This window comes from Anomaloglossus baeobatrachus, chromosome 4 (assembly GCF_048569485.1).
Source record: "Anomaloglossus baeobatrachus isolate aAnoBae1 chromosome 4, aAnoBae1.hap1, whole genome shotgun sequence".
Lineage (NCBI taxonomy): Eukaryota > Metazoa > Chordata > Amphibia > Anura > Aromobatidae > Anomaloglossus > Anomaloglossus baeobatrachus.
The window spans coordinates 281,991,376-282,013,353 of NC_134356.1; the positions used below are offsets into that span (position 1 = coordinate 281,991,376).

The following is a 21,978-nucleotide window of genomic DNA, read 5'->3' on the forward strand; positions in this document are numbered from 1 at the left end:
CAGGAACTCGCGGACGCCTATATACAACACATCTTCCGCTTGCATGGCTTTCCATTACACATCGTATCCGACAGAGGAACTCAGTTCACCTCCCGCTTCTGGAGGGCTCTCTGTAAACATCTGGGAGTGACTCTGGACTTTTCATCTGCATACCATCCTCAGTCTAATGGCCAGGTAGAGAGGGTCAATCAAATCTTGACCTCTTTCTTACGTCACTATGTTAACGCCCATCACGACGACTGGTCCGCTCTTCTTCCTTGGGCTGAATTCTCCCACAACCACCACATCAGTAAGTCGTCCTCCAGCTCTCCCTTCCATGTCGTTTACGGACTTCAGCCTTCCATCCCATTGCCTGTATCCCCTTCTTCGGATGTCCCTGCTGCAGATACAGTAGCCCGTGACTTTGCTACCATTTGGGACTCTGTCAAAGCGTCCCTTGGGCGTGCTTCCCTGCGGATGAAAAGACACGCAGACAAGAAACGTCTGGATCCTCCGTGTTTCTCTCCTGGAGATCTCGTCTAGCTTGCTTCCCAGTACGTCCGCCTGAAGATACCATCATACAAGCTGGGTCCTCGCTACATTGGGCCGTTTAAAGTCCTCAACAAGATCAATGAGGTCTCCTACAAGCTACAGCTCCCGGCCTCGATGAGGATACCCAACTCATTCCACGTCTCCCTGCTCAAGCCGGTTGTCCTTGGTCCCTTCTCCGCTGCTGCCAGTCCGGCTCCTCCACCTATTGCCGATGACGACATCTATGCGGTAAGGGATATCGTGGCCATGAAGACCGTACGAGGTCGACAGTTCTTCCTGGTGGACTGGGAAGGGTATGGTCCTGAGGATAGGTCCTGGGAGCCCAGGGAGAACGTGGGCACTCCTCTGATCCGTGCCTTCATGTCCCGGTTGCGGGGAGGGGGGCGTGGGGGGGGGGGGTACTGTCACGCTCCCCGGGTCCTCGGCTCCCCTTCCCGGGTCCTCACCCCCGCTCCCCGGGTCACCTGCCACGCTCCCCGCTCTCCAGCCTCCGGTGCCGTCCTTCCCAGGCCCCCTGGTCTCCGATCCCGGCGCCCGACGGCTTCCCAGGCCCTGGCTGGCTCCCCTGCGTCCTCCTCTCAGCTTCCTTCCCTGGCTTCTGGCACCCGGGCGGCGCGCGAGCGCATTAGGGCGCGCGCGCGGTCACTGACCCTTTCTTAAAGGGCCAGCGTCCATTAACAGGAAATGAGGCTAAACAGGTACAGGGTATAAAGGGGGTTATTGTCCAAGGGGGCGGGGCCTGATCTTCGTGTTTCCTAAGCTAGGAGTCAGGTCTCCTGGTGTCTCTGTGCATGTACTCACCTATCTCTCTTGTAGAGCCGTGCCTGCCTCGCCATCCAGTCCTGCCGTATCCTGAACCCCGAACGCTGTCCATCTGCCATCCTGACAGTCCGCACCATCTCGGATCCCTGCGGTGACCCGTCATCTCGCTCCAAAGGTTCCGGACCCCGCCTGACATCATCTCGGCTTCCGAACCTGAGCTGCGTCACCCGGACTACCACCCGTGACTCCGTGGTCCCAGGGACTTCTCCGCTATACTCGTGTGCACGGACTGTTCTGCTGTTTATAGTGTTCCAGCTACCGGACTCTTTACTACCATCTAGGAGTTCGGCCCAGTGGATCCACCTCCTGGGTCTGCCCGTCCACCTGGCCGTGACACTACGGAAGCCGCAGTGATGCCGGTAGGAGATGTTCCTCGCTCCTGCGGCTTCACACACAGCGATGTGTGCTGCCGCAGGAACGAGGAACAAAATCGGACCGTCGCGTCAGCGTAATCATGGATTACGTCGACGCTGCACCGATGATACGATTACGACGCTTTTGCGCTCGTTAATCGTATCATCGAGCCTTAACACACTACGATGTCGCATGCGATGCCGGAAGTGCGTCATTTTCAATTTGACCCCACCGACATCGCACCTGCGATGTCGTAGTGTGCAAAGCCCGCCTTAGTGTCCTGGTAAGTAGGCATCCATTTTCCCCCATTTGCTCTTCTCAAATTTCTTAAAAGTTCGGAGGGTCACTGACTCCTGTCTCACATTTTGACTCCTACCTCTTTGGAAAATTGTGTTATATCCACTACAATGTCACAGAGGAGGAGTTGTGGTATTTTTTTTCTTAAATGCCAACATTTCAGTCTAAATATAATTTTTATAAGTGGGCTTCCTTAAAAATAAAATTTTGCAGTTTTGTGTTTACAGTTTGTTTCCCTGCACATTCAATTCTGATCTGTAGCCATAAACCAACAGTAGACATTGCAACAAAGAGGCTATAGGAGGCAAAGGGTGTAATCTAATTACAACAAATTACAAAAACAATTGTAAACTCAAAACATATTTATGAACGGTGGAAATAACAATTGTCCCCAAAGGTGGACAACCTGTCTGGTCAGAAGAGAGTGATGACGGATCTTCAGGAAAGGTAATTAATATCAGATCAGTGTGGTTGCAACATTCAGCATCCTGACTGATCATGCTGCTGCCTTACCTTTTAACAGCTGGTTGGTTGAGATGTGTATTTCAGATCCCCACTGATATGATTTTGATGAATTATCCTTGGAGAAGGATATCACATCCTTCTGACCAGACAACCCCTTTAATTATATGTAAAAGAATAATATATTGTAGCTCTTGAATATAGTATAATTTCCCTAACTCCAGTCCTCAAGGCCCACCAACAGTGCATGTTTTCAGGATTTCCTTAGCATTGCACTGCTGTTGGAACCAGCACCTGGGCAGGTAATTACATTAACACACCTGTGCAATACTAAGGAAATCCCAAAAACCTGCACTGTTGGTGGGCCTTGAGGACTGGAGTTGGGGACCTCTGCCCTAAAGGATCTCCTCCTTTCCAGGAGCGCAGCCTGGATTTAGTGATAATCTCTACTTGGCCAATCTGCTACCGAGACGATACTGTCCTCCAGCAATGGGGCTGAACTTACAGCACATCAGGCTTTTATGGGTGTTGTGTCATTACGCAAACCCTTCAGGTGTTGTTTCCTTACGCAACCTCTACAGATATTGTGTCCTTATTAGGGATGATTGAATATCACAATTATTTGGCTTCGCGAATATCCGATGAATAGGTCGCCGCTATGCGAATATTCGATGCGCAATGTAAGTCTATGGGGAGCTCAAATAGTTGCTATTCAGCAACTATTTGGGTTTCCCATAGACTTTCATTGAGCATCAAATATTCGCAAATAGTCGAATAGCGGCGACCTATTCGGCGAATATGGGCGTTGCCGAATATTTGAGGTATTCGATCATCCCTAGTCCTTATGCAACCCCTCACCTGAGTGTTACCACCACCGTGGCCCCAATTTTATTCCTTATGGTACTGTCCTATCTGTGAGCCTTTGTCCCATCCAGATCTTTCCTACTGTGCTGTACACTAATATGAATTTAAATGACACATGGTAGGTGAGTGGCCCTGGTAAAAATTTTGCTTTGAACCGTAGACGTTTTAAAGGGCTTCCAGCTTTTCAAAATTCTTACTAGTTAGAATGGTCCATTAATAATAATTTTGTCACAACCTTGAGATCTCCAGCAATAAGCTGAAATCTGATGGGAAACCTGGCAGTAAAGCGGGCTTTACATGCTGCGACATCGCTAGCATTTGCTGGAGATGTCGAGCGCGATAGCACCCGCCCCCGTCGTACGGCCGATATGTGGTGATCGCTGCCGTAGCGAACACTATCGCTACGGCAGCGTCACAAGCACATACCTGCTCTGCGACATCGCTCTGTCCGGCGAACCGCCTCCTTTCTAAGGGGGCGGTTTGTTCGGCGTCACAGCGACATCACACGCCAGGCGTCCAATAGAAGCGGAGGGGCAGAGATGAATGGGACATAATATCCCGCCCACCTCCTTCCTTCCGCATTGCCGGTCGAGGCAGGTAAGGAGATGTTCGTCGCTCCTGCGGTGTCACACACTAATCGCTAATAAGCAGAAAACGATTTTTTGTTTTAGGACGACCTCTCCGCGGCAAACGATTTTGACCGCTTTTGCGATCGTTTAAGGTCGCTCATAAGTGTCACACACTGCGATCTCGTTAATGAAGCCAGATGTGCGTCACAAACACCGTGACCCCGACGATAATTCATTAACGATATCGTAGCGTGTAAAGCCCGCTTAAGTGTTTGATTTCCTATGGCGCCACCACCAATGAATTACAATATTACATAGTGTCTATAGAAATCATTGGGTTGTGTGGGTAATGCAAGAAAAGTCCCCAAAATACAGAGTAATGCTCTTTCTAATGGTTTTCCACTTTATCGAAGTGATGACGATCCGGAGCAAAGGGTCCTACCCTATGAATTCAAAATTTCTCAATAGGGTAAATAAAAATGAATTTTTAACTTGTCTCTATATGTAATGACTAAATGGTCAGAAACCAGAGCGGCATTTCCATTTTACATATTCAGCTTTGTGGAGATGTATTTCTGAGAATTAGTTTAATAGTAGCAGAAATATGTCCTTTGACCATCATTTGGACAGGATACATTTCAGTCTGCTAGGGAAATGACAGGAAAAGCTGCCTAGTTTCTCTTCTGGTCACGTAGGGTGTGCACAACTTACATACTGACACATGACACATAAAACACTATTGGATTAAATATAGATACATTTTATCTATTTCATATATCTCTTATAAAATATTATGTAACAATGTAATAAATATTCTTACATATAATAATCTGATATAAACCTAAAAAGATTTTACAGTTTAGAAATCCAATAAAGAACTTCTATTTAACATCAGAGTCTAACATCAATGCATAGGCACATACTGTACATTAAAGCTCTTACTGTGTTTTACAATCTGAAAAGAGTTCAATATCCTTTTTTTGTGGCAGGTCATTACAGGCTGATGGTCAGAAGAGACTATCAGGCCATGTCTCTGATAACATTCACTCTTTTTAGCTCAGGTAAGAAGATGAAGAGATTTGACAAGTAGCTATGTATAATGAACAGTGCAAGCTTGGGATTACACCATATTTGCTCCCTTCAACGGTATACATTCACAAAGGTACAAAGTTTCAAGCAGCAGCAGGTATCCATTTCACAGATCAAATAGGATGGGAACAGATCTAGATGTATGAAAATATACAGTGCCTTGAGATATTTTATACTCCCTTGGAATTTTTTGTGTTTTGCTACCTCATAACCAGAAATGGAACTTGTTTTCTGAAGGTTTGTATCAGTTCATGTAAAGAACATGCCTACAACTGTGAACATTTGGTTTTCTTTTTAGTGTGAAGCAAACAACAAATTGGACAAAATAACTGAAAACTTCAGCATGCATTCAACCCCCTAAAGTCAATACTTTGTAAAGCCTCCTTTTGCAGCATTTGCAGATGCAAGTCACTTTTCAATAAGTCTCTATGAGCTTTCCACATCCTGCCACGGGGATTTTTGCCCACTCCTCAAAGCAAAACTGCTCCAGCTCCTTTAAGTGAGATAGCTGGTGAACAGCAATCTTCAAGTCTGACTAGAGATTCTCAACTGGATTAAGGTCTAGGCTGTGACTAGGCCATTCCAATACATTTACACTTATCACTTTAAACTACTTGAGTGTTGCATTAGCAATATGCATTGCAACATTGTCATGTTGGAAGGTGAACCTCCGTCCCAGTCTTTAATCGCAGACTGACTGAAGCAGGTTCCTTCGACTCAGCTCATTTTCCCTGTCCCTGCTGGTGAAAAACATCCCCACAGCATGATACTGCCACCATCATGTTTCACTGTGGGGGTGGTGCTCTTAACGTGATGAGCTCTGCTGGTTTGGCGCCAGACACAGCGTTTACCTTGGCGGCCAAAATGTTCAATTTTGGTCTCATCTGACCTCAGCACCTTACTCCATACATTTGGGGAGTCTTCCACATGTCTTTTGCTAAACTCAAAACGAGGCTTCCAATTTTTGTCCGTAAGTATAGGCTTTTTTCTGCCCACTCTACCCTATGGAGTGTACAGCTTATTGTGGTTGTATGGACAGATACTCTAGTCTCTGCTTGGGAACTCTGGAGCTCCTTTATGGTTACCTTTGGTCTCTGTGCTGCCACTCTGATTAATGCCCTCCTTGCCCGGGCTCAGAGTTTCGGTGGGTGTCCCTTTCTTGGCAGGTTTGTTGTACCATGTTCTTTCCTTTTGATAATTATGAATTTGATGATGCTCCAGGGGATCATCAGAGATTGGGATTTTTTTTAGAGTCCAACCCTGACTTCTACATCTCAACAACTTTGTCTCTGACTTGTTTGGAGATCTCCTTGGTCTTCATGGTGTTGTTTGGTTAGTGGTGCCTATTACTTAATGGTGTTGCAGCCGCTGTAGATTTTCAGAAAAGGTGTGTAAATACTGACAGACCATATGACCCTTAGGCGGGCTTTGCACGCTGCGACATCGGTAACAATGTGTTACTGATGCTGCAGCGATAGTCCCGCCCCCGTCGCACGTGCAATATCTAGTGAAAGCTGCCATAGCGATTATTATCGCTACGGCAGTTTCACACGCACATACCTGCCGTGCGACGTCCCTCTGGCCGGCGACCCGCCTCCTTCCTAAGGGGGCGGGTCGTGCGGCGTCACAGAGACGTCACACGGCAGGCGGCCAATTGAAGTGGAGGGGCGGAGATGAGCAGGATGTAAACATCCCGCCCACCTCCGTCCTTCTCATTGCAGCCGGCGGCAGGTAAGGTGAAGTTCCTCGCTCCTGCGGCTTCACACACAGCGATGTGTGCTGCCGCAGGAGCGAGGAACAACATCGTACCTGTTGCTGCACCGGCATTATGGAAATGTCGGAGGCTGCAGCGATGATACGATAACGACGCTTTTGCGCTCGTTCATCGTATCAAAAAGGATTTACACGTTGCGATATCGACTGCGACGCCGGATGTGCGTCACTTTCGATTTGACCCCATCGACATCGCACGTGCAATGTTGCAACGTGCAAAGCCGCCCTAAGATTGCACCAGGTGGACTTCCTTTCACTTAGCACGTGACTCATGAAGGGACTGGTTTGCACAAGAAATTTTTATGGGATTCAAAGCAAAAGGGGTAAATACATATACACATTGCAATTTTTATTTATTTCATCCCATAAATGTATTTTTTACCTATATTTTTCTCACTTCACTTTCCCATCTTAGACTATTTAATGCTGATGCGTCAAACACAAACCAGATTACATAAATATTTAAACACAGGTTGTAATGTAACAAAATAGCTAAAATGCCAAGGGGGTGAATACTCTTGCAAGGCACTGTACATATTACATTTAAGTTTGGGTATGTTTGCAATTAACTTTCAATATTGAAATCATGTATCACTTAGTATATAATTTTTTTCTGCAGTTTTTTGTTTTGAAAAATGAAGCACATGACAACAGTCAAAAAAAGGACCCAAACGTACTCCTGCCAGACTGAAAGAAGAGGAAGCATCAGCATATTATACCTATTGTTAGCTAGATGTATTTTCGAAAAATATGTTGGATTTTCTTTTCATATCACAATCTACTAAAAAAAATGAAATGAGTAAATGTGCAACTTTCACAGTGGTCACTAGAACTTTTTTTAGATTCATACGTCTTATTTTTTTAGGAATGGTTTACAGCAAGGCTCCATATTATCAAAAGCAGGGGTACAAAACAGGAAAAACCTCTTTTTTATTATTATTATTGTTATTTAACCGCCTTTGGCTCAATCTGCCGTAGCGACTTGATGGATGAACAATCTGTAAGAAGATCAATCTTGTGCAAGCTTAGGGGTACTTCACACACAGCGAGATCGCTACTGAGATCGCTGCTGAGTGACGTTTTTTGTGACCTCATTAGCGATCTCGCTGTGTGTGACACTGAGCAGTGATCTGGCCCCTGCTGTGAGATCGCTGCTCGTTACACACAGTGCTGGTTCGTTTTTTTATTGTTGCTCTCCCGCTGATAAGCACACATCGCTGTGTGTGACAGCGAGAGAGCAACTATCCTGAATGTGAAGGGAGCAGGAGCCGGCGTCTGACAGCCTGCGGTAAGCTGTAACCAAGGTAAACATCGGGTAACCAAGGTGGTTACCCGATATTTACCTTCGTTACCAGCCTCCGCAGCTCTCACGCTGCCAGTGCCGGCTCCTGCTCCCTGCACACGCTAAGTTAAGCGGTGTGAGCTGGTAACTAAGGTAAACATCGGGTAACCATACCCGATGTTTACCTTAGTTACCAGTGTCCGCAGCTTCCAGACGCCGGCTCCGTGCAAGCGCAGCATCGCTTGCACGTCGCTGCTGGCTGGGGGCTGGTCACTGGTCGCTGGTGAGATCTGCCTGTTTGACAGCTCACCAGCGACCATGTAGCGATGCAGCAGCGATCCTGACCAGGTCAGATCGCTGGTCGGATCGCTGCTGCATCGCTAAAGTGTGAAGGTACCCTTAGATAGGTCCACCAGGGTCTTATCTATCATTATCTCACTAGTATCAAGCCATTGGGTTGCTGGTCTTCCTTTTCACCTTGTTCCTTTTATTCATCTGACCATTATGTCATTCTCCAGCGATTGCTCTCATCATAGGATATATCCAAAGTCGGCAAGTTGTAGCTTGGTGATCCTTGCATCGAGTGACATGTCTGGCTTGATTAGTTCCAAAATTGATCTGTTTGTTCTTCTTGCCATCTGTGGTATTGATAACATCCTTCTCCACAGCTTTGCACTTTTCCCTTTCAGTGTATTTAGGTGTTTTTTATCTTGTTGTAATAAAATATGTCTTTTTGCACATGAATGCAGGCAGTCACATGCTTATTAGAGTATATTTTTCTTGGTTTTGGTGACCATTTGACACAATTCTCTTTGACCATCCTTCTCCAGCACCACATTTTGATGGTGTTGATTCTTCTTCTGTCTTCTTTCTTTATTGTGCAGGTTTCATATCCTTATGTCACCACAAAAAAAGACCAAACTAAGCACAAGTTGTTTGGTTATCACCAGTGAAATGTTTCTTAATTTGAAAACCTTGTTTAGTGATTTCTTTGTTGATTTGTCCATAGTTGTTCTTTTATTACTGTCTTTGCATCTTGAATGATCATTCACTGAGTAGGTTGAAGTCCTTTCAACTTTCAGTTTGTCGCCGTTCATCTCAAATGTGTCCATGTTGAACCTGAAAGTAGTAAATATTTGTCGTCTTTGTGTTAAGTAGGAGTTCCTTGTTCGAGTTTTCCATCTTGACACTCCGTAATATGTTCTTAATTCTAAGCTTGTTCCTATCAAAGGTGTTGCACCCGCATATTTAAGATTGTTGATGATTGCTGATGATTCCTTCTTTCTTTTCGAAAAATCCAGCCTTCCTCAACAAAGCTTATGCATATACATTGAAGAGAAATTATGACAGGATGTAGTCTTGTCTGACGCCTTTCTCTACTTTGAACCATGCCATGCCACCTTGTTCCGTTCAGACCATTGCTTATTGGTGGAAGTAAAGGTTCCAAATGAGGCTGATCAATTATTCGGCACACCCATATCCTTCATGGTACGCCAAAGTGTCTTGTGATCAACAAAGTCAAAGGCTTTGCTGTATTCAATGAAGCAAAAATAGATCTCCTTGCTGTATTCTATGGCCTTTTCCATTATACCACTAATGCTAGCAATCACATCTCTTGTTCCTCTGCCTTTTATGAATCCTGTTTATTCCTCTGGCAGCTCTCTGTCAAAGTAATGATGTAACCATCTTATTCGGATCTTTAGTAGCATTTTGCTGGCATGAGATATGCGCACAATAGTCAGATAGTTTCCATAGCCAGTAGCATCTCCCTTCTTCGCAATAGGAATAAACACTGATCTTGTCTAGTCCTTTGGCCATTTAGCAGTTGTCCATATCTGTTGACACTGGCTTGTGATGACATCTACTGATGCTTTGAAAGACTTAATTCTATCTATTGGCTTTATACACAGCTGATAACATAGGATAGGATCTACCACTGACAAAATGTGAGGTCACAGTTGACCCTACTCCTCCTCCCTTCACAATGACCTTTGCACATGTTAATGAGATACTTTAATACAAAATATACAGTGGGGTCAGGATTTACCTGAAAAAAAAAAAAGTTAGAATCTAAGAAATCCCTAGTGGTTGGTGTATGAATTGCAAGATTTCTATTATTTTAATAGATTGTGATATAGAAAACAAACATGAAAATCTTGTCAAACATTTTAAAAAATACATTTAACACAAAAATATAATTTAATCAATAGATCATTTTCTGATGATAGCATTCCTTTAAAGGAAATCTGTCACCATACAAATTCAGTCCAATCTACAGACATCATGTTATAGAGCAGGGGGAGCCAAGTAGATTGATGTATATTTTTTGTTAGAAAAGATTCAGTTTAACTGTATTTTATTCATTAAAATTCTGCTCTTTCTGGGATTTTGACTCTAGTGAGCAGTCCCATCAGTGATTGACATCTAACTCTGTATGTACTCATAAAAAAAACCCACTTGTCAATCACTTATAAGACCCCCGACAGGGCCAAAAATACCAGAAAGAACAGAGGTTTAAAATGATTAAATCACAGGCTATACTGGAACTTTTTCCACAAAACTACATAGCTACTTAGCTATGCAGATTGGATTATATTTTCATGGTGACAGGTTCTCTCTCACCCAAAAAAGATACAGTTGTGACACATTTTGAGATAGAACTAGGATATAAAATAGACTTAAACTCGCCATCAATGTTTGATCCGTTGTGACTCAACTTCTATGAATCTTACTGATCAGCACATAATGGGCCGTATTGCATATTGTTTATATAAGTACAGTGGCCCATCATGGAATGGGTAGTTTTACATGGAACTACAGCTCAGTCACATGAAGTTTCATTAAAATATGTACTATAGTCCATTTATTATGTTAATCAGCAGGCACTAACCCCAACCAAACATTGATAGCCTAACCTATCAATAGTAAGTTCCTCTAAATAAATTTTAAATGAGCAGTCCGAAGACTGAAGAAATTTCAGTCTAAATCTCTATTTATTGCCCCAATCTAAAATAATTTCTAATATGGCTGCATTAAAAAGTCCCTAGCCTTTCCTGACTACACTAACTACTATTGATTTTTTTCCCCTACCTCCTGTCTGATGACGCTTTGTTCAAAAATCCCAGTGCATGCTCGTATACTCAAATGACGCATCAATGGGGGCAAAAACTGCAGTAGTCAGTGACGCTTGTTTCAGGGGCTGTTGTTCACTTGCACACTGTAATTGTGTGATTTGCACAGTGACAGAACTGTCTGTGTTGCCAGCTCAGATCAACAGAGCCGGCAACACAGCAGTGGCGCTCAGAGACCAGCACCTTCTTCACAATGACATCACTTGCTGGGTTGCCGCTGGTCTCTGAATACTGCCACCTAATCTGATACTGCGCACTGGTAGTGTGTACTGCTTTGTTGCCGGCTCTACTGATTTAACAAATTGCACAATGTCAGCTCTGTGCATATCTCTGTGTTAGGGTTAAAGGCCAAGGCCAGATTACCACTAAGACCTACTAGACAGAGTGGCTAGAGCTGAGTCTTTCCGAGTTTGCCTTTTTGAGCTGACAGCCTTTGATAGACTTTAATTTACTGTACTTATGAAGAAGTAATACAGTCTGTAATGAAGTAAAACATGCAAAACATTATTTTTAAATCAGTTTAGAAAATAAAAATATAATTTTTCCAATTCATCCTTCAAACAGCCTTTTATTAAAATGTTGCACTGTAGTAAAGACTTTTACATACTGTTGCAACAAGAAAATTATTAAATATCATTATTTATGCTTTTGTATACAGGATGCTCTATGGATGGAATGTGAAGAAAACCAATTTGCATGAAGTATCACCCATCTAAATGTTATAACTAGTGATGGGCGAACTCACAGATATATAGGATTGGTGGGACTAACCAGATTTAAAAATAAAAATCGGTTTGGTCCGGAATTGATCCCAGATATCTGGCTGGATACCGGTCCCCGTATAAGTCTAAGGGGGACAGAATCTGGCGCTTAAAAATAGTGGGAGAAGGGATAGGAGAATTAGAGGAAGTGTGCTATACTTACTGAGGCTCCAGGCGCGGATGTAACTGCTTCCGGGCCGCTCACTCTTCCTCCATGACCACTCATTTACCTTCATTCATATTAACTGATTCTTTCACCCACCAACAGTCCTGTTGTCTCTGATTGGTTGCAGTCAGATGCGCCCCCAGCCTGTGTGACAGCGTCTGACTGCTTGCAATCACAGACCCTGTCTGCGGGTCAATATCTTGGTATAAAAATAAATAAATAAATTGGGGTACTGTCCCCCTATATTATGAAACCCAGCACAGATAAAGCATATGGCTACAGGCTACAGCCCCCAGCTGTGCGCATTATCCTGACTGTGTATCAAAATAAGAGGAACCGCATGCGACTTTTTAGAAAAAAAAAAAAATTAAATAAATAATTTTAAAAAATGGTGTGTGGTACCCCCCCAATTATGATACCAGGCATGATAAAGCCCAATAGCTGGGGGCTGGTATTCTTAGGTTGAGGAAACACATGCTTATTGGGCCCCCCAAGCCTAAAAATAGCATCCCCCAGCTGTTGGGCTTTATCATAGCTGGGTAGGGGACCGCACAACAGTTTTTAAAATTATCTATTCAGATAATTAAAAAAGAAAGAAAAAATGCATGCGCTTTCTCATATTTTGATACACAGCCAAGATAAACGCACAGCTGGGGGCTGCAGCCTGTAGTCGTACGCTTTATCTGTGCTGGGTATCATAATACAGGGGGACCATATGACAATTTTTTTATTTTTATACAACAATAGGGACCACAGACAGGGTCTGTGATTGCAAGCAGTCAGGCACTCTGTCACACAGGCTGGGGGCAACCACAGATGCCAGGACTGTCAGTGGGCGGGGGAAGCAGTGAACTATGTATGAGGCTAATAAGTGGCCATGAAAGAAGAGTGAGTGGTCCGGAAGCAGTTACAGCCATGCTTGAGACTCGGTAATTATAGTGCGCTTGTTTTATTTTTCCTTTATTTTTTTTTTTTTTTTACTCACAGAGTTGCTGGATCCCAATCATTAGTCGGAGTTCCCTGAGAACTCCGGACCCGGCACCTGGATATTTTTGAAACTGTGTGGATCCGGACATTTATAGTCAGAGTCTGTCCGTCACTAGTTATAACTCAAAACATTGAACTTTTTCCTCTACTTAATATAATTTTTTTTTGTGATCTGCATTTACCTGTCCATTCTTAGCTTGCAGACAATGCTTAATACATCTACAATTCCTTCTTCTCTTAGCTGACAACAGCCAATGGATGTAGCAATGAAACAGCCGGTTCTTCCAATTCCAGCACTGAAAACACACAAATATTAATTCATCAGTTATATGTGACATTATTACAGATGTAGTATAACTCAGGGCTAATCTACAATTGTGTCCAGAATTAGTTGGAAGGTTAAATTTTTTTTTAAATTTATCAGCCTACTGATGGCCTCCTGCACTTGTATTAATTCTTTAGAGCACAATCTGAGAATTATCACTTACATTATATTGACGATGCTTCATATCCATTGTAAAGGTATACAGAGGTGAAATTATGAAAACTCTGTCTCTACTTCTGGACCTACCTGTAAATGCACATTTGACCTGCCTTCACTTACAGTCACAGCTAGTTCTTTAATATCTGATATTTTACTACATTATTACTTTAGAATTGTTTTTACCTATCTGATCTGTCACAAAAGCTACAGATGGAGAAAAATAATTATGGCAACTACTCATGTCTATGATAACAAGATTAATCTCGCAAACACAGCACGCTTGGCCCTAGAGAGGGCAATCTTCCATGATGTAAGATCATAATGGGAGATATTTATCCTTTCATTGGCTAATTATTGAATGTTTTATAACTATGCCTATCAGGATGTTGATGTGTTTTCCTTCATTATCCCCCAAGTTCAATTGATACATTGCTGGAGTCTCATTATTGGGGCTGCTATTTTTCTAAGGAATCACTTATAAGGAAGATGCCTAATATCAGATTGCTAGTTGGAGGTGGACACAATCTCCGAAAAGGAGTTGTAATAGTTTACTCGCAGCTACCTTTTCAGTCCAGTCATATAGTTTTTCAGTACAGTTGTCTTACACACAACTTTTTGTTCTGGGACCCAGTTCATTTTCTATTAGATGATGTAATAATTATGTTTTAGCCTGTTTATTTTGTTGAATGTTGTATTATTTTAAATTTATTTTTATTTATTCTTTTACAGTTTCCAAGACGCGGCATGTGGTATTTGATAGTAAACATTATGAAGAGGAGTTTGGCATCTATCACATCTAAATTATTGGAACACAAACTAGATCTGGTATTGTCAGTGTCTATAATAATGAAATATAAGCACTATACTAATACACAATGATTACATTTCTTGGTTTTAACATGAGAGGTCTATACTCAGATGTAAAACGGCGCTTGACACCCTTCAGGAAATGCATTAGTCCCAGGCCAAAATAATTTTTCAACAAGAGATGCACACCAATTATTCTGGATCCTTCAGGTTTGCACAACACTGGTTTCCTCAGTCATTCTCTGCTAACATTGTTAGTCTGACGCCTATGTCCACTACAAGTATCTAAAGTTGATTTGGACTTCCTAGGCAGGTTAAGCCTCACCTATGGCAGTTTAAGGGGATCCCCAATCTTACTCTGTAATCTTCACGCTTTAACTCCGATCAGGTGAAATTTATAACATCAGTCTTCTCTAGTTTTTCCTGTGAACATCGTTCTGCCCAAATTATTGGAGTGATTTCATCATAGAATTTTCAGAAAACAGGCACAAACTTACCTACTGGTCTACTTCCACTGGACAAAAATTATCTATTTTATCAATATGCTTCCGTAGTCTTGTCCGCTCCTCCATGTTATATGATTTATGCAGAGTAGATAACCCTACAGCTTAAGAATACACATTTTATTCTCATCCACGTCAATCTTATAGTCGCATAGGCTAGTATTTGGAAATATTGTAACCGTATAGTCACTATGCTCCTCACATACAGTATAGGAAGCATATCATGAATGGACCACACTCTAATTTCAGTTGAGCTGGAATTACCTGTAACGCTTCCCAAAATAACACATTTGAGATTGAATGAATCCCTTTTAACTAATCTCATCACAGCGGAAGATTTACGAAAATCCCTCCTTTACTATTTTTCCATAAATATTCCTTTGGCCTCCACACTCTCTATCTTACGGGAAGCCCATAAACCAGAATTCAAATGACAATATATGGCTCTCTCTCAACTGAAAAAGGATGCTAAATTAAAATATCTCCTATGTGAAAGAGAACTGACATCAGTTGAGATTCAATGAAATATCTACCCTTCTAGAAGTCTTCTTAAAAAGGCAATCAATCTTGGAGCCCAACTAAAACCCCTCTCCTTTGTAAAAGTTGAATAATTACTCCACTACTCCCGACAACGCTGCTATGAATATAGCAATACATATCACACTATGCTGGCTAAGAAGCTGGAAGAACAAACAGTTAGAAATTCCCCTTATGAAATGAAAGACTCAGCAGGTACTTTGCATTATGACAAGAGATGAGCGAACTGAAGGTTCGGTGTTTGGCGTTCATAACAAACACAGACTTAACAAAAAACAGAGTTCAAGTGTTATATGTATGAAAACCACTTGCGCGAGCATCGCTGTGCTCAAGTATGCTTAAGGTTCAGCTCAGTGTGTGCTGCTTGTAGTGTTTGAATGGTACTCACTTGGGGTACCAACAGCCTAATCGGATGCAGTGTGCACCCTCCACCAAACAAAAAGTAAAAACCCCACCTCTTGAAAGTGATCTGTTTATGGCTGGCTGCATGTGTGTAGAGAACAAAACTGCTCTATTAGTGAATTCAATTGGGGTTCAGGTCAAGTCCGGATCCCAAACTGAACTTTATCTAAAGTCTGTCTGAACCCGCCAAACCAAACTTCCACGGGTTCGCTCATCTCTAATTATGACCCTGCAAAAGTTGTACATATTTTCCATATGTACTATTCATCTCTCTACTCACTCCCATCTGCTCTACCTGTATCCCATCCAGATAAGACCAAAATGCTGGATAGCTACTTATGTTAATGTAAACTCCCTAAATTGCCACAAGAAGCCCTGCATAGTTTAAATAAGATGGCGATAGCAGAGTACTTAAAAGCAATTATGAAAGGCCTACATAAATCGCCTGGCTTAGATTGGTTACATTACTGGTACTATAAAACGTTCATCAACATACTTTCTCCAAATATGGTTTAGCTGTTCAATTATTTTATGAACAGTGGAGATATTCCAGATTCATTACTTCATTAATTTATTACATTTAAATCCGAAGCAGGAAAAAAAAAACACTTACTGTGTGAGTTATCGTCCCATAAGTCTCTTAAACTTAGATCTGAAAATTTTTACATTTGGCTTCCCCAGCTGGTCCATAAAGGTCAGGTTATGTTTCTCCGTTTTTGTCAGGCAGAAGATAATACCAGATGATAGGTGCACCTGGGGAAACTGGCTAATGAAGATAGCATGCAGGCGAACTTTTTGGGTCTCGATGCAGAAAAGGCTTTTGATTTGCTGGATTGGTCCTTTATGTTCCGCACGCTATATAATTTTGGTCTGTCAGGACCATTTGTTACAGCCTTGAGAGGACTTTACTCACACTCGAAGGCATCTGTGCGCTTACCTTATGCACATTCACAGTTCTATCTATAAATAATGTCACTCGCCAAGGACACCCGCTCTCCGCCTTCTATACACAGTATGCAGTATTGAGCCCTTAGCAGCTCAGATTAGGATTAATCCAGATGTAAAAAAGATAAAAATCTGGGATAGATCCTGCAAAGTTCCGTTGTTTGCTGACGATGCTTACATTGACAAACCACTTCTCTCCCCAACTCACACTTAACCTTAAATCATTACAATAAATTATCTGGTTCCAAACCTAAAGCTAGTAAAATATAAGCACTGCCACTTAATATTCCGGAATCCAATCTCCAATTCTTAAAAATGTCCTACAATTACATGTTGTGTGAAAAATTATTGCGATACTTAGAAATTTATATTACTTCCACATATGGTTCTCTTTCAAGCAAACTTCCTAACTTTGATAAGTGAGGATGAGTCACAGATAAAGTAATGATCGTCCTTCCATTTTTCTTTTCTGGACAAAATAGCAGAGGTTAAAATGTCCAGTCTTCCTCTATTTTTATACTAGTTTGAAACCCTACTGATCAAAATACCTCTAGCATCCCTGAAGAAGAACCAGATGTCCCTTCTGAGATTTGTCTGGAATTCTGGAAGACATTGCATCCCTAATTTGGTCATCTATATACCCAGGTCTGACGGTGGTCTACCTTTCAATAACATTACCTTATACTACTACGCAACACTTCTGCGCCACCTGTCCTCCTGGTCACTGTTATATTCATTAAAAAAATGGACGGAAGTCGAAAAGCTGTGGATCACCCCTTACTATCCCATCTCTTTTATATGGGGAATTCCACACAACATTTTTCCTTACACTCTACTAGGTCCTACTATGGCGTTTTCCAGGGACGTGTGGCGCAAATGTAGAATGATACCAGCCGGCTACTCATGGATCAATTTTAATCCTTTTATATACACCCCTTATCTTCCAGAGGGTCTGAAAACTTGTGTGACTAACCATTGGATGAAGGTTGGGCTTTTCTGCTTTAGATATATAGGCGACTCTCTTTCACGGTAGCCCAAAACATTACACTAATTAAGTAACTTGCATAAACTAACTATCTGCATATTTTTCCTCTCAACAAATATCTGATTATTTCTCATCATTTATGAAGTCAGCTAGCACTACTATTCCTTCACAGTTAGAGTGCCTCTGCTTCTGAGGCACCTCTACTAAGAGTCTTATCTCAGACATACACTACTCACTAAAGGTTAGTGGCATTTGGTTTTGGGTGAAATTTCAGGACCATCTTAAAATGCCCTCCAACCAGCCATCAGGCAACCAGGCATCAGGTGAACGTAATATTACCTTCTCGAAAATTTTGAATGCACATGTCCAACTGTTCAATGTTTCAGTACTATTTGCGCAACTTGTTCTCTAAAGAGGAGCTTAATGGAAAAAAAAAATCACAACAGGTGTTTGACCCATGAATCATCCAATAAATGTTGGGGCTCAATTAGAATTGGTAGTTAAACAGTCCTTCCCTACAGTCTGTTCACATTTTGGCATCTTGAGACAAATATGACACCTAAGAATTGATCAACAGTACCCCACTATTGCGAGGCTTTAAGCAGGATGTTCTCCGACGGAAGTGGCCACTGAGCTTACAGCATCACAGAGTGTCATCAGCGGGTGCAACAGAGATACAGAGAGACTGGAAGAGTCAAAGAAAGGCATAAAAGTGGCCACATCCCACATAGCTGACTGCTTTATTCTGAAAAGTGTCCTTCAGAATCAAATGATGAATGACACACAACTCCAGGCACATTTAGAAAAGATGACAGACACTCAAGCATCAGATCAGACAATTCCAAACCATTTTCATAATTGTGGTCTGCATGCTAAATGACCTGCAAAGGTACCTGAATACACCACCAGGCACAGACATCATAGTCTTGGTGGACAACGGGCCAGTGGGCCTCAGTACTGTTCACTGATGAAAGTATATTCATGCTGAGCAGAAATGATGGCTGCCAATGATGTTGGAGACATCAAGGAGAGTGCCATGCATCAGCCACTTTTGTCATCAGAGTTTGGTGGTGGTGGCATTACCATGTGTGTTTCGTCAATACAGAACTGCCTTAAACATTGTGAATAGTACAGTCAATGCCAAGCTGTAATTGATGTTCAAGGCCAAATGACAAGTTATTGTGACATTGTCATATTTTGGGGGTATACCCAACACTGTTGTTGCCTTTTATTTCAATAAATTGTTCGAGATGAGGAAATCAGCATTCCATGTTTTACTTATGATGACCAATTTTCATGATAAAATATCACCGTAGCGTGAACTTTTTACGTTTTCACCAAATATCCCTAACTTTTTCTGAGTAGTGTACATACAGTCTTAGTTGATCATAACCAAACAGATAGTTATGAACATCCTTATATGCTGAAATGGGAGGGCTGGCTGGGGAAAGAGCTCAATTGTGGCAGGTGATATGGTCCAGGTCCTTTAAGTCTTCTATTAACATGCTCTGCAAAGAGAACCAAATCAAAATACTTATGACCTGGTACCATACCCCTGAACTCTTAAGCTCTTACACAAATTTAACCCTGCAATATGAGAAACTTGTTGGATATCTAATTCGGGAATAAGCATTCTGTCACATTTTCTGGGCCTGCCCCTTGATACCAAATTTCTGGAAGGAGGTTGAGAACCGCAACTGAAATGTATTAGATAGGCAAACTCCTCTAGATCCTGCTACATATCTACTAAATGTGTTTCCGAAAGACTTAGATAAACTTAAGGCCAGACTTCTACTTCAACTACTGATGGAAGCAAAATGTTTGATCTCTCTAATTTGAAAAAAGATTGTTCCCCCCTTTACAGTCGACCTATAAATGCAAATATAAGACATTCGCTTGATGGAACATTTACTAGCCATACTTCACAACTCTATGGACAAAGTTTTAAATACCTGGATGTTAGGCACTCTTATATTGACTAAATACGGATTTAGCTATGGTATATTCATAAAATTCCTAATTGCCCTCATGAGATAGGGATAATAGTTAAATGACTCATAACTCAATAGAGGAAATGTTGTTAGGTCTTTAATAACATAAGATACTGTTTGTAATCCTAATAAAAAAAAGAAAGGTGAAAAAAAAAGAATTGAAGCTACTGCATGTGCATGGACCAATGGCCTACTAGAGTGAGAGAGGGACCTGAGAACTTTCCTGCTCCACCAAAGTGTTTTACTATATCTGCCTCCTGAGGGTGCCAATACAATTGAATGTGGTAGTTATTACAAAAGTCTGTAGCTTGCTCCTGAGATGACTTAAAAGGAACCTGTCACCTAGAATATGCGTTCGGACCTATCAGCAGACGCATGTGTGCCCTAATTACATCTCCCTACCCATCCTTGTACTGTAAAATTGTATAATATGAAAGTAATAAAAAATGTTTTATCACCTTCATATTTCGTATGTAAATAGCAGGGAATGTGGTCACAGGGGTGGCGCCTTGCCCTATGGACGTCTGCATATTTCCGTGGTATCACGCCCCTGTGGGCGTGATACCATGGAGCGACGTCCCCGTCACTCATTCTATTCTGCGAGCATTGCAGCAGGCTTCTTTTCCGGGTCTTCAATCGCCGGCTTCAGACGTGCACTGCGCATGCGCAGTGCGCGTCTGAAACTGACGAGGAGAACCCGGAAGAGAAGCCTGCCGCAATGCTCGCATGATAGAATGAGCAATGCTCGCTCCATGGTATCACGCCTACAGGGGCGTGATACCACGGAAATATGCAGACGTCCATAGGGCAAGACGCCGCCCCTGTGACCACATTCCCTGCTATTTACATACGAAATATGAAGGTAATAAAACGTTTTTTATTACTTTCATATTATACAATTTTACAGCACAGGGATGGATAGGGAGGTGTAATTAGGGCACACATGCGTCTACTGATAGGTCAGAATGCATATTCTAGGTTACAGGTTCCCTTTAAATGTGCAACACCATTATCAGTATACTAAAATTGTGGTCTTTTGGTATGTTTTAATAAAACAATTCTCTCTCTCACTCTCTCTCTCACTCTCTCCATGTACACTATAAGATGTCTAAATGTTATACCATATCTGGAATCATATCACTTGAAGGGGCAATGCCGGATACTGAAGAACAGTACAAATTAAAAAGAACAGCAGCTGCTTTGCAGCATCCAGTAGTTAAATATTAAATGGAGCGGTGCAATGCTGCCCCGTTCTAAGTTAGTACATGGTGCAAGTAATAGCAGATTGACGGGGCTTCTGGGTGACAGACTCCCACCAATCTACATATATAATTGACTTATTCTGTCTGTCTGTCTTGCTCCAAAATGACCTCATTACAGTGACCGTCGCCACAGCGCGTGCGCTAAAGAGCCTGCGACCAACGACTCAGCTGAAGCTCCCTGCACACGTAACCAGGGTACACAACGGGTTGCTAAGCAAAGCGCTTTGCTTAGTTACCCGATATTTACCCTGGCTACGTGTGCAGGGAGCCAGCACTAAGTGGTGTATGCTGGTAACAAAGGTAAATATCGGGTAACCATGCAAAGCGCTTTGCTTAGTTACCCGATATTTACCCTGGCTATGTGTTCAAGGAGCCAGTGCTAAGCAGTGTACGCTGGTAACCAAGGTAAATATTGGGTAACCAAGCAAAGCGCTTTGCTTAGTTACCCGATATTTACCCTGGCTATGTGTGCAGGGAGCCAGCGCTAAGTGGTGTATGCTGGTAACCAAGGTAAATATCGGGTAACCAAGCAAAGCGCTTTGCTTAGTTACCCGATATTTACCCTGGCTACGTGTGCAAGGAGCCAGCGCTAAGCGGTGTACGCTGGTAACCAAGGTAAATATCGGGTAACCAAGCAAAGCGCTTTGCTTAGTTACCCGATATTTACCCTGGCTACGTGTGCAAGGAGCCTAACTGAACAGCCTGAATTACGGGCTGACAGGACGACGCCCGACACTTTACCCCGCACCCACACGGAGCCCCGACTCCCCGGTGAGTGCTGCACCCCCGGGAGCCCACACCGGCAACCCAGCCGACACATACCCACCTCTTGCCTCTGCCCCCTGCAAACATTACCCCGCTCGACTCCATCCCCCCCGCACTCCGCCCTCCGCATGTATACACTGAACACACATACCTGGATAGTTACCTGTCCCCAGCCATGCAGTCCCCGGCACTGACGTCCTCAGCGCCAT

At 42.6% G+C, this 21,978-nt stretch overlaps 1 protein-coding gene across 1 annotated transcript in view; it reads right to left on the reverse strand.

Annotated features, from left to right (window-relative positions):
• Positions 1–21,978, reverse strand: part of PTPRR (protein tyrosine phosphatase receptor type R) — a 300,065-nt gene that overhangs the window by 5,516 nt on the left and 272,571 nt on the right. The window contains exon 12 of the mRNA XM_075342474.1: positions 13,271–13,384. Coding sequence (XP_075198589.1) covers positions 13,271–13,384 — 114 coding nt within the window. The remainder of the gene's footprint in view (positions 1–13,270; positions 13,385–21,978) is intronic.